We start from the raw sequence: 14,365 nt of genomic DNA on the forward strand, positions 1-14,365 counted from the left end.
AGGCGCCGCGGCGAATGGAGGGCGGCTGCAGGCGAGGGAGAGTCTGAGGAGCCGGCAGAGCGGCGAGGACGCGTGGATGGGTGTCCCGGCACGGTGCGTGCGGAAAAGTTTGGTGATCCGCTAAGGTACCGGTACGCGGCTCCTTGCACAGGGACCAGATGTACGCGGGGGTTAGGGCGCCGAAGGAAGCTTTGAGATAATTGCGCTTTACTTCGCTCGGAGGGATGAACCGCAAAAACTTAGAGATGCAGCGCAGCGGCAGTAAGATGCACTTTGTGTTCGTTTTTGCACTGGTGGCGGTGTCTTTCCATAAGGCTGCGCTGGGGAAGAATTTGAAATACAGGATTTACGAGGAGCAGAGAGTGGGATCGGTAATCGCAAGGCTATCGGAGGACGTAGCGGATGTTTTATTAAAAATTCCGAACCCTTCCTCGGTTCGCTTTCGAGCCATGCAGAGGGGGAACTCTCCCTTGCTTGTAGTCCGTGAGGATAACGGGGAAATCAGCATAGGAGCTAAAATTGACCGGGAACAACTCTGCCAGAAAAACTTAAATTGCTCCATAGAGTTTGATGTGATCACTCTGCCCACTGAACATCTGCAGCTTTTCCATGTGGAAGTTGAAGTGCTGGATATTAATGACAACTCCCCGCAGTTTTCCCGGGCTCTCATCCCAATTGAGATATCCGAGAGCGCAGCTGTAGGAACCCGGATCCCTCTGGACAGCGCTTTTGACCCAGATGTGGGGGACAACTCCCTTCACACTTACTCCCTTTCTGCAAATGATTTTTTTAGTATTGAAGTGAGGACACGGACTGACGGCGCTAAGTATGCGGAGCTCATCGTGGTCAGAGAACTGGACAGGGAGTTGAAGTCAAGTTACGAACTCCAGCTCACTGCTTCAGATAAGGGGGTGCCGCAGAGGTCTGGCTCATCCATCCTGAAAATAAGCATTTCTGATTCCAACGACAACAGTCCTGTTTTTGAACAGCAGTCGTATATAATTCAACTCTTGGAAAACTCACCAATTGGGACTTTGCTCATAGACCTCAATGCTACTGATCCAGATGAGGGCGCTAATGGTAAAGTCGTGTACTCTTTTAGCAGTCATGTGTCTTCCAAAATTACAGAGACTTTTAGGATAGATTCAGAAAAGGGGCATCTGACCCTCCTGAAGCAAGTGGACTATGAAATAACCAAATCCTATGAAATTGATGCTCAGGCTCAAGATATGGGGCCAAATTCCATTCCAGCTCACTGCAAAATTGTAATTAAAATTGTGGATGTGAATGACAACAGACCTGAAATTAACTTAAACTTGATGTCCCCAGAAAAAGAAGAGACAGCCTACATTTCTGAAGGGTCGCCCCTGGACACTTTCGTTGCCCTAGTCAGAGTGCAAGACAAGGACTCTGGCGTGAATGGAGAGATAGTTTGCAAGCTCCATGGACACGGCCACTTTAAACTCCAAAAGACTTATGAAAATAACTATTTAATCTTGACTAATGCCAGTCTAGATAGGGAAAAGAGATCTGAATACAGCTTGACTGTAATAGCTGAGGACAAGGGAACGCCGAGTCTCTCCACAGTAAAACACTTTACTGTCCAAATCAGTGATGAAAATGACAACCCACCCCGCTTCCAGACAAACAGATATGAAGTTGTTATCTTAGAAAATAACTCTCCAGGAGCGTATATCACATCTGTGACAGCCACAGACCCAGACCTAGGGGACAATGGGCAGGTGACCTACACTATTTTGGAGAGCTATATTTTGGGAAGTTCTATAACCACCTACGTGACCATTGATCCCTCCAACGGGGCGATCTATGCCCTGAGAACTTTTGACCACGAAGAAGTAAATCAAATTGCATTTATGGTTCAAGCTAGGGATGGAGGGAGCCAGCAGCTTGTTAGTAACACCACAGTTGTACTAACCATCATTGATGAAAATGATAATGCACCTGTCATTGTCGGTCCAGCACTACGCAACAGCACGGCGGAAATCTCAATCCCTAAAGATGCTGGAATTGGCTTTCTTGTCACCAGGATAAGGGCTACAGATAGAGACTCTGGTATGAACTCTGAACTCAGCTGCTCCATAGCAGCTGACAAGGAAAACATCTTTGTGATGGATCCCAAAACTTGTGACATCTCCATCAATGTGAGTGTTGAGTCAGTTCCAGCAAAACAATGGGAGTTTTTTGTGATAGTCCAGGATAAAGGCAGTCCTCAGCTTAGTACTAAAGCACTTCTGAAATGTACAGTTTTTGAGTATGTTTATTCATTTTCAAGCACAGAAGCTACTTTGGTAAGCCAGCCCTCTCTGGATGTCTCAATGATAACAATTATATCCTTAGGATCAATATGTGCCGTGTTGTTGGTCATTATGGTTATCTTTGCCACGAGATGTAATCGAGAGAAAAAGGACACCAGGTCCTACAACTGCCGTGTGGCAGAATCAACCTACCAGCACCACCCAAAGCGACCCTCACGACAGATCCACAAAGGGGACATTACATTAGTGCCAACGGTCAATGGCACTTTACCCATCAGATCTCACCACAGAGCGTCTCCATCATCATCTCCGACCCTGGAAAGGGGACAAATGAGCAGCCGGCAGAGCCATCACAGCCACCAATCGCTTAACAGCCTGGTGACAATCTCATCTAACCACGTGCCTGAAAACTTCTCGCTGGAACTCACCCATGCCACTCCAGCTGTTGAGGTAAGGTCCATACCTTGTTTAGCACTCACACATTCACTTGGGAGCGTGGAGCTGTTCTTCACACAACCTGTGAGAGCAATGGGCAGATAGATTGATGCCCAATGCATTACAGATTTATCTTTAGCTATCACAGCTTTGCAGTTTTACTCCAATGCATCTGAATCCATTACCTTCGGGAACAGGATTAAATCTGTTATTGGTAGCATTAGTTCTTGGTTCTCCCCTGTAAGGCCGAAACAATGGAGTGTAACATACAGAGTACTCTGCTCTGGTTTACTGAGCTTCCCCCTTCTTCCTTGCCTTCCCTTTCCCTCTGCATAGCTCTATTTAAGAAGGAGTCACAGAGGATTTATATATAGGGACAATAAAGGACATTGATTAATGGAGATGGAAAACCAAAAGGTTAAATATTGAAACAGTTTAAGTACAGGCATTCCAATGCATTTCTGATACATGCATACAGTATCCTAAAGTTTGACACCTCCCATTTCAATTTCTGTGTAGTGGTTTAAATGAGTGCTGAGTCCTGGTAATTCCCTATATGTAGTTCAATGAAATTTTATTTTGAATTAGGATCCTGGAATGTCAAAGGAATGTTCTAATCTATGAAATCAAAACAAAACTCCAATTTAATTACTTTTTTTACTTGTTAATGACCTAATTGTTATGGGTTCCAAGGCTAACGAACAGCAGTGTGCTTCCTCATTGTTCAATGTCTTCAGATGTTTTCTGTGGCAGACTGTACACTAATAAGTAGTCTGTTGTACTGCATTATGTATGTGCAAGAATTTGATTTAATTAAACTTTAAAAAGGGAAAAGAAGAAAAAAAAACAAAAACAAAACAAGAACTGAGAGGCTAATTAGTGGTTTTACAACTAGGATTATGAGCTTTTATTTGAAGGAATCAGTCTCTTCACCTTTTCTTTAGCAGGTTTCCCAACTTCTTTCGATGCTTCACCAAGGCCAGTATCAACCAAGGCCAAGTTTTCGAGGAAACAAATATTCCAGAAGCTACAGGTAAGGATCTGAACTGTTCCCCCAAGTGTGCTTTTATATGTATCAGAAAATACATTAATGTGTTTTTTAATCCAAGAGATACATGGGATAATTATATTCCACAATCACTACAATTCTCTTTACAGATATGCCCTACAAGATATGGATAAATTCAGCTTGAAAGACAGTGGCCGGGGTGACAGTGAAGCTGGAGACAGCGATTATGATTTGGGTAGAGAGTCTCCAATTGACAGACTTCTTGGGGAAGGATTCACTGACCTTTTCCTTACCGATGGGAGAATTCCTGCAGGTAAGAGCACAATGGAAGCTGAACAGGTTATTTACAGTACTGCCTAGCTGTCACTCTGATAAAGCTACTACTGAGGAAGCAAAAATTCTTTAGCTTTCAAGTCTTGTGTTTCCTTCTGTTTCTTCGTTAAATATTGAGCTGAAGCCTTCCCATATCTAGCCAAATAAAAATGCAGATGCAACTGAAAAATCTGCCCACAGCAATGCCTACTTTTTACTGTTATTCACATCATCATGAGCTAGTTCCAATCCTCCCCCTTTCCTCAGCCCCCCTTCCCTCCCAAGTATGATTTGCTCTGTGTCCTTAGATTTTTAATGACTGGGTGGATGTTTTTGTTTAAAGGCAGGCAGTTGTGGTTTGTTAAAAATACACTGAACTATAATTTAGGAGATGCATTTTCCACAGTGGGTTTCATCCATAGGATATAAACTTCCAGAATTCAGAAATGGATGGTGAAGGTGGTTGAGGAATATGGATGGCAGAAGAAACAAAAGTATTTTTCACACTTAAAAATGAATTTAAGTGGCAAAGGAAGAATCTAAATATGTGCCAGATTTCAAATAGTGCAACCGTAATTTTTACAAGAAGGAGCTTAAGAGAAACAATTCAGGGGTAGAGGGCAAAGCAGAGAAAAGGTAGAAGAGGTTGAATGAAAGCGACATAAACACACACCTGTACAGATTCATGTGTTCGAAGTATCATTTTTGAATGTTATATGTTGAATATTAGAGGATAGCATGGGAAATCACACTGCATATAGACATAAGAACTTTAACATGATTTTAATAATTCTACAGCCACTGGTTGCACCCTAGATCTCATACCCATATCATATAATATTTAATTCTCCCTGTATAACCAACAGGGACTAAATAACTTCAGTATGGGTTAAGTTTACATCAAGACTGATTAATAAAGTAACTCTCTACAGGGGAATGCTGCTTTATAGTATGGTGCAGCACATGTTCCTTCCTGCAGTGGCCCCCTCACGTCACCCAGAGCTGCAGAGTAGTAGCTCCTTCCCTCTGCTGCCACATTAAACATCTGTGGGGTAATTGTACCTGACATTGGAACATTTTACACTAAGAAACATGCAAAGCAGGAGCAAAAAAAAAAAAAATTTTGTTCTTCTTAACCATTTTAAATTTAGACAATAAAAATCCCTTTGCATTTTGTGCTCCAGACCAGGTCTTGTGTCACCTATCCAGATGTTCAGCTGTCTCCTCAACCTAGTCTTGAACCGGAGGCCTTGAAAATTTACTGTTTTATTTTTATATATTTTTTTTTCCATAATCTTCAACTGAAATCTGGAGTCCTAATACTTTTTTTTTTTTTTTTTTCATCCTCATTTCCCTCAGTTCCTATTGCTTATTCTCCTGCCATCTAGCATGAGGCATGCCTCTTTCTCTCCTGTGGTTAGCAAAGCAGGGAGGGATCTGCTGCAGATCTCAGTTGCCAGGGGAACTTCAAGTGCAATGGCGTTTGCACTGGCGTCCGGCCCTGCCGCTGCCAAGGAATAGCTGTCCCCTTCCCGCTGGGCGGCTGGGGGCTGCCAGCAGGCAGGAGTGGTTATGCGCTGGGCTAGCTGAAATGCCTGTTACTCATTTTCAGCTCTTGCAATTCGCTCTCTAAACAGGAAGCCTAAGGGTAGGGTTTCCAAAAGTGCCCGGCCTCCGCCTAATGCTAATTGAATTCAGAGTAAGGAAAACTCCTGCTGAGTACAGATGCAACTCAGTTTAGCTATAAAGAAGTGCATTTAATCTCACCCAGATGCCCATTTGCCACAATGTGTGGTATTAGTCCATCAGACAAGTATGCTGAGCTCATTCAGATGAGACATGAGCTGTTCCAAATCCCCAGTACAATCCAAAAGAAAAAAAAATCTTCCTGGAGGTTTCCTGTTCTCCATTTTGAAAGGTTTCTGCATTGTTAGTCTGGACACAGGCTAAATGCTGTGAGAAAGCCCTTGCAATCTGTCCCTTTAAGGTAGAACTGGAGAGGAATAAAGTATTTGAAACTTTCAAAAATGGCATGATTAGAAAGTTTGATAACTGCCCCTGAAAGACTTGTTTCTTTCTCTCACTTTTTAAATCTTCACCAATAAGTTTTAAGTTCTGGGGGAAACAGTTGTGCATTTCTCTTTTTTATTCTATTGCTGATTCAAGGGCAGACTGTGACACCATTCAATTTCCTTAGAGTATCTCTTGATCTTACGCTCAAGAATGCCAGTATTTATTATTTTATACCTAAACTAATCCTAAACTAATAACATCAGTAGCAAAGCTCACAATGAGGCAATCCTCACTGCTAATGAAATGGTAGACCACTGAAAGTCTCCTGTTAATTTACACGAGTCTTCTGATTTAGAAGAGTAATCCTTACCTTCTGGGATAAGTTGAGAGCTGGTCCAGGCACAAAGGATCACTGAGATATCTTTTTTCCTTTCTAACTCTTAGGCATTTCCTGTAGAATAGCACATGTGTGCTTTTCAGGCATGGGAATAAATCACTCTAAGGCATTCCACTCAGTCATACCAAAGTATCAGCCACTGATATTTTCTAAGTGTTTTTTTTTTTTTTTGTGTGTGTGTGTTTGTTGTTGTGTTTTTTTTTGTTTTTTTTTGTTTTTTTTTTTTAACAAGTAGGCCATTCGCAATACCTTGTGCAGTCTGCAGCCTGAACCTATGTTCTTGAAGAAATTCCTACTTGTATAAGAAGCTGAGGAAGTTTATACTCATAAGAATGAAAAAGGCATTAGAAAAGCAAACACTATGATAGGCTGTGTAAAGCATAGAGATAAATAACACTGACAGTTTTAGGGTAGCACTTTATCAATCATGGGTACCTTTGAAGCTGAAATACACTATTCAGTTCTGCTTACACCACTGCAAAAAAAAATCCAAAAACTTTTGATAAACTGAGTGGATCCAGAGCCAGATGGGAAATGTGATGAGAAAATGAGGAAAATCTACAGGGCATGACTGCAAACATTTAGTTTCAGAAGTGATATTTCTTTGGTATTTAATACATAAAGGATTAAAGAAAAAGAACTTCTGTTTCACATGGGATAATCTATTAGTTGATGGGGATTAGGGGAAAATTTTCCTTTGGTCAAAATACGTGTAACGCAAAGCTTGGCATTGCTGAAAACTTTCTTTGGAAGTATGTGGCTCATATTCAAGTTAGTGCCCCCTGCAATGCCTCGATCTTTTCCAGCAGGTCTGCCAGGTACCCACACAGCGCCCAGCCTCATGTCCAAGGCTTCATGTCCTAAGAGTCACTTCTTGTTGGAGAGGAAAATTTAGCCTCTCTCCTGGCACATGCCTCTTTGCAGGTCTGTCCATCTGTCAAATAGGCCTTTGCCTGTCTCTGTTTCAAAGGGTCTTTCCCAGACCTCTGCAACGGGAGAGGTGTTTGAGGGCTACTCTTGCAGTGCCCCTTAGTGGGTAGGTCAGTCACTGGCCTCATTGTATGGCTTTGGCCTGAGACACAGCAGGAAAACTAAGCAGTGAAAGAGGGAATTTTCCACCCTTTGGCCCTTCTTGCTGGCTTGGATGCCTTTGGAGGCCCTTTCTTGCTGGATTGGTGCTCCCCTTGTGCCTACACCTGAGCCAGCACAGCCCAGTAACCTGAACGGCAGAGCTGCAGATGCAGTTCAGAGTGACTCCCCTATAAACCCAGGGGTCACACTGGCTATAAATTAAGTATTCTGGTACTGGATTAAAATTTAAATGATTTGGTTAATAGGGTCAGATGTTAGTGGATCACCCTGGTATTTCAACACGCAACTCATTGTCAGATCAAAAGGAGATAAGTTAATGGAGATCCCTCTGCACATTTTTGTTCTTTCTTCTGTCTTTCCTCTGTCCATTTATTCTTATTTTTTTACTCTCCTATGTTTCTGCACTTGCATGCAGAAGACTTCACTAAAACAAGTGTAAGCTGGAAGGTAGAAATACCTTCATTTTATTTGTTTATGAAACAGTACTGCAGAAAGGGATTGAGTGGCTTTAAGTCATGAGTGCTAATTTTCTCCATGGTTAAGGTGTGACATCACTTTTCTGCATGTTCTGCATTTTGCTTTCTCATTTTTTGAGAATATTTAAAAATAAAAGTACATTAGGATCCAGAACATTTGCATTTACTACTGTCGTGCACACAGAAAATGAATCCAAACATCAGGTTTGAATGGCTCTGATCTTTAGAGAAGTTCAGCTCTTGTCTGCCTTGGGTGTTAGATGCTGTTAGTGTGATACCTGCAAACAAAGCGGGATGTTCACTCTTATCTCTTCTCTCTTGCAGCAATGCGACTGTGCACAGAGGAATGCAGGGTTCTGGGCCACTCAGACCAGTGCTGGATGCCACCACTGCCCTCTCCCTCGACTGATTACAGAAGTAACATGTTCATCCCTGGGGAGGAGTTTCAGTCGCCGCAGCAGCAACTGCAGCAGCAGCAGCAGCAGAGCCTTGAGGAAGATCCGCAGCCTGCTGACACAAGTGAAAAGAAGAAGAGCTTTTCAACATTTGGCAAAGACTGTCAGGGTGAGGAGGAATCGGGGGACACCTGCACCTCCTCTCTTCTCTCTGAAATGAGTAGTGTCTTCCAGCGCCTGCTGCCTCCCTCACTAGATGCCTACACAGAGTGCAGTGAGATGGATCGCTCAAATTCGTTGGAGCGCAGGAAGGGACATTTGCCAGCCAAAACTCTAAATTATCCACAGGGGGTGGCTGCCTGGGCAGCCAGTACACATTTCCAAAATCCTGCCAACAATGGGCCCACTCTGGGGACTCACTCAAGTGCGCAGCCTTCCTCTAAATGGCTGCCAGCCATGGAGGAAATCCCAGAGAATTACGAAGAAGATGATTTTGACAATGTGCTCAACCACCTCAGTGATGGCAAACATGAACTCATGGATGCCAGTGAGCTGGTGGCAGAAATTAACAAGCTGCTGCAAGATGTCCGGCAGAACTAAGTGTTTCAAAAGCCTATTTTTCCATATTTATGGAAAACTGGAAGGAAAAAAAAAAAGAACAAAAACCAGACTGACGAGAACTGGCATTGCCAATTAGTTGCATTTATCATAAATGTGTCTGTGTATGTTGAATATTAAAATACTGTATTTTCATATGTACACAATACAAGTGTGATTATCTTTATCTGTATTTTAAAAATACATTTGTACCTTATATTTATGTGTAATTTAACAAATAAATTTTATTTTTGTACACCCACAGCAAGCATGTTTTCCTAAATGTATATAGATGGTACCATCCCTGTCAAACATCCGTCATTCTTGCCACACAGGCATGTAGTTTAAAAAAAAAATAATAATACTGCTTTCCATTGTTTCTTTTAAGTCACAAATGTTATGAATACAAATCCAAACCACTGAAACATTATCCAAACATTAGTTTCAATAACTGATCCAACACCTTGTTGCAATGTTTCATTCTTGTAATAAAGAGTTGTCAACTCCCATGAAGTCTAAAATGTCCTTTTTATTTTGATGTTTGGTCAATAGAGTCATTCTTCCATTTAATTAATGGGTTATTGTAGTCTTGGGTCTTCCTCCGTTTTACAAGTAAATGTTTTCTCAAGTGGACAAGTCATGGAATTCAGTGATGGAGCTTCTAATACTATCTTTGCCTTAAAAAAAAAGAAAAAAAGAAAAAAGGTAAATGTGTTCTGCTATTGTTATTGTGCAAAGCCAGCTGAAGTGAGTGTTGTATACCTGAAAGACAGCAATAAAAGCAGAATTTCTGACCTCAGGCTGAATTCTCACCCTATGTAAATAACAAATTGCAGGTGACTGCTTTATGCTTGTAAATGACACCGAAATAAAATGGATGTTGCATCTCTCAGGAAAACTATATTATTTTACATAGCAGCTATTTTTTTTCTCATTTGAGAAACATGAGTAGGTTCTGGATTCCTGAATCTTGTTTTGGGAGAGTGTTACTTTATAAAGAGCCAGACAGAAAACTAGTAGTTTGGCCTTTCATTCCAGGTTGCAGATGCATATTTATAGGATATATTTTATACCAGAAGTGTGTGTAAAGTCTGGCATGTACCTTTATTCTGGAGACCTGCACTTGTAAAGCTCACAAGTACACTATAGAACACTTTTTAATTATAGAAACAGAAAATTCTTTTTAATATTAATCTGAACACATGCCAAAATTTTATTTGTCTGCATAAGTTTGTTTGGTCTGTGCATAAGATAATGTTAATCTCTTATGGGTTTCATAGTGCTGTAGCTGTGACATCTGTAGATGTACAGGTATTTGTTGGCACCTAATGGAGAAATTCACACCTCCACCCCTCAAGAGTTTACGAGTATAGGTATGCCAGTTAGAAATACCAGGATCTCAGACTTCTAACCAAGTATCCCTATTAGCAAAAATCGCAATGAAGATGATATCACCAGCATGTGATTTTGTCAATATGACTTACACATTTAAGAGAACTGGCTTATCATCATTGTTTAAAGATTAACAGTGGAGGCCATTTCCATCTTGGAAAGTTCTTATAGCACCTTTGATATGCCAGCAAGACTTCAGTCTCATTCAACTACATCCAGCAACCAAAAAAGTCCTTTCCCAGGCCTGTTGCCAGTGCCCAGCCAGAGCCAGCAAATTCTCTTGGATCACACTTTTCTCATTCCCAATCCAGCTTCTAATTGTTTCCATCCATCTCCTTCCCAATGCCTGACACACAGGCTACTTTTATTCTTTGTGCTTGCCTGGGCCTTGAGGGCTCTAATAGGCCTTACAGGCCACAACCAGCCTCAGCTGGGCCTCCCCCATACCCTCTCTCTGCCCAAGGCCTCCAGATTTCATTTAAGCTCAGCCCAGGGCCTCCAGTTGGCTGTGTGTTGGTTCTTTCTAGCTATAATTCCTGAATGGAGCTGGGCTTTACTTTAGAGTGATGTCTCCAAACCCAGTTACCGCTGACTGGAGCTCTCAAAGAAGGCTTTGTGCTTTCCCCTCGCTACACTGGGGGCAGCTGATGGACCTTGTTACCAGCACCTGGCTCAACCATCAGCATTCAGGTACTGTAGGACGATCCCATGGCAATGAGGGTACTGCCTGTGGTGGAGTTAGCCTGTACCCCTGTGGGACAGCCCCATTCCTGGCACTCCCTGACAGTTCTCTCATGTCCTGTGTTTGTCCAGAGCCCTGTCTACTTACAAGCAAGGTCAAGTTGACTCTGATACCAGTCTAGGTGCTGTAGTAGTCCTACTAACCCTGAAGCTCACAAGGGTGTAGCATTTTTTCTTAGAGAGGTGGTTTCTGTCTTACTAACTCAGTTCCCTCTTTCAGTTTCCCTCATCTTTCCATCAGTATAGTTTTGGTCTTGCCCTCCAAGTTCCTTCACCCCTACTTCAGTCTCCTTTCACTGCATCTCTGACTGATCTTCACTGACTCATCTTACCTGCGTGCTAATCCTGTATGGCTTGTGGCTGTATTCCTGTGCTTATGAAGTACTTCGTGGGTATTGCTAACATCAGCCACGACTGAAATTCCTAGTTTCTACTTCTTCAGCTGGATCTAGTTAACGTACATTCCTCAAATCCTTTCTTGCCCTAACTTTTCATATATAGCTGTAAACTCTGCTGGATTCCCAAGTTCCCCCACACCTCTTAATGGGCCACTGGACAGGGTAGCAGGGGGTAATGTTCCCACCTGATGCTGTCTTTGCACAGATGTAGAACAAGAAAGGGAGGCTCAGGCAGAGCAACAACTCTTGAGACAAAATTCATGCCTGCTCAGGAAATCAATGGTTATTTGATTCTAGCCTGTAAACACATGAAGTGTGAGGTAGCACCAGGGACTGGAAGTTATGTTAAAAATGTACGCCAAGGGAGTTTGGCAATAGCTAATAAATGTGGAAGTTATTTTAAGTTTTCTATTGACATGGATAAAATGTTGCTGTCTGTCATGAAATCAACAGCAGAAAACAAAACTTGCCTTCAAGTAGTGCAGATCCCTCCTTCATAAATAAATGCAGGTATTACTTCCTGTTTCCAGAGGAGAAAATATTAGACCTTCGGGCACAGACTGGTTTGTGCTGTCTGATGACTTGCAGGGCAGCCTGATAAGCTCCATTTTCACAGTCCCACCATCCACCAGGGATTACCAACCTGTTTTAAATTTAAAATCCTTAAATCAGTTTATACCCACTGGCCCATGTCACATGGATAGACTCAATGATTTAAAGAGCCATTGTTTGTGGAGAGAGCTTTCCAGCAAAAATATGACAAATTAATTTATCTAGTATTGCTAGGCATCCAACTATCATAAAATACCTAAGGTTTTCCTAGAGGGGATTTCTATACCATCACACAGTAATAGTATTTGGTATGTGCATTGCTGCAAGAATATTTCATGTAAAGGGACCACCTATAAGACCAGTGCAGACTCCAGGAACAAAAATAGTTATTTAGATTATATGTATATTATGTTATTTAGATTAATGCAGCAGTCTGAGCTGTGCTTATTATTAATAGGAAGCTTGCTAAAAGTTCTGGAGGTTGTGATACTCAGAGAAAAATCTGTCTTAATTCTACTCTCAGTTTAGTTTTCCTCTTTTTTTCAGGCTTCCCTAATAAACATGGAAAAATATTTTATACGTATATATGTGTTAGTGTGAAGACACATGCACACATATATATACACATGTATAGGTGAATCCTAGTGCCAAATCTCTTCTATGACAGGAATAGTTCAAACTGATATTTCACAGATCAAAAAACATAAAATATATAAAATCTTGATTTGCTATGTGTTAACAAGTAATAGAGGATTATGGATTAATGATGTATTTTAAGCACCAAATCTGAGCATGATTATGCTGTCCAGAACACTGGGTTGCTAAAACTGCTATAAACAGCTGTAATTTTATTCTTGAAGCCAAAAAGTTTTCCTCCTTGGTATCATAACGATAGAATGGTCTTGAAAGTCATCAAACATTAATTACCAAAATAATGATAAGTACTGTGTGCTGGTGGCTCTGTTACTGGTGCCATAGGTGAAATTCATAAGACTTCTGAAGAAATAAAAAGCTTAATTAATACATAATTAACCATTCTTTTTCTCCAGACTCCCAGCATGCTTTCTTTTTCAGTCTTTTCTGAATTTGATACACTCAAAAATATACTGAAATAATGACTAGAGAGAGTAGGTTGTTTCACCACTTACTTAATTTGTATTTGAAGTAATTCTCTGACCACTGCATCACACTTGACTATTCGAGGTCCATTAGCATAAACACATTGAGAGGATATGGAGGATGTGGCTGCAAATAATGTCTTTGTTGCATTATGCACCCTGATCATGTTTATAGTTACTTGGTTTAAGAACAGCAATTGAAAGCAAACAAAGCTACCACAAAATATTTAACCTTCACTGTTTCCTATATTATTTTATTTAAAAAAAAAAAAAAAAAAAAAAAAGACATTCATAGAAAATGCCAGGAAACTTAATTTCCTCCTCTTCTCTGCAACCTGTGGAGAATGTCAGATGTTTCTAAAGATTAGAAGAATTGAAAACCTCAGTTGTCAGATGCATATATGAAAGAAACCTACCCAACTGCAGCACCTAGACTGGGAAAAGTTTGTCTGCAAGCTGTGAAAAGGCTGGATTTATGAAGAAAGTCTTATATTTAAACTTTGTCAGGAAGGACACACACATGAAGATTAGTTCAAGTTGTTTTAAAGAACAAACACTGAACTGTCTCCTGTTTAATGAGCATTAGAAGGCTAACGTTATCTAAACTGAGATTCCTAGGAGACTATTGCATAATATGTTTTTTTTTTTTTTTTTTTTTTTTTTTTTTTTTTTTTTTTTTTCCCCAACAATGCAGGTGGTTACAGGAAGGAGAGAAATTGTGCCTTAAATGGTATCCCTGGATCAGACTCTGTCCTTATATAAAACTTACCCTGCAGCATATTCTGTAACATAGTTTATATAAGGAAGTCATAATACTTTAACTTGAATCAATAAATCATTGTAATTAACAATTCCGTTGCACTTTACAACCTTGGAGCTGTAAAACCATAAATGACTAAGTGTTTAAAAAATAAAAAGAAATGACAAAAAGAAAATGAAAAGAAAAAAAAAAGTATTCTGGGATCATTTAACCCATCATTGAAAAAAGAGGCCTCTCTGAAGAGGCACTCAGGAACTGTTTAATCTATACTGTAAAACCTATTTACAACAGAGTTGGTAAATAATACCTTGTTAATTAAAACTCAAGGGACATTCATCAGAAATGTCTAATAACCAAAGCTGACATTTGACCAAAGTACACGTTATCCCAAAACTAGCATCT

At 40.7% G+C, this 14,365-nt stretch overlaps 1 protein-coding gene across 1 annotated transcript; it reads left to right on the top strand.

Moving 5' to 3' along the window:
• Positions 1 to 224: 224 nt before the first annotated feature.
• On the top strand, positions 225 to 9,005 carry PCDH18 (protocadherin 18; the record flags this gene model as incomplete). Its single annotated transcript, XM_084285435.1, has 4 exons — positions 225 to 2,726; positions 3,656 to 3,744; positions 3,870 to 4,033; positions 8,335 to 9,005. The coding sequence occupies 4 exons, from the start codon at positions 225 to 227 to the stop codon at positions 9,003 to 9,005; spliced, it is 3,426 nt and encodes a 1,141-aa protein (XP_084141561.1).
• Between the last annotated feature and the right edge of the window lie 5,360 nt (positions 9,006 to 14,365).

This window comes from Netta rufina, assembly GCF_964035555.1.
Source record: "Netta rufina genome assembly, chromosome: 4".
Taxonomy (NCBI): domain Eukaryota; kingdom Metazoa; phylum Chordata; class Aves; order Anseriformes; family Anatidae; genus Netta; species Netta rufina.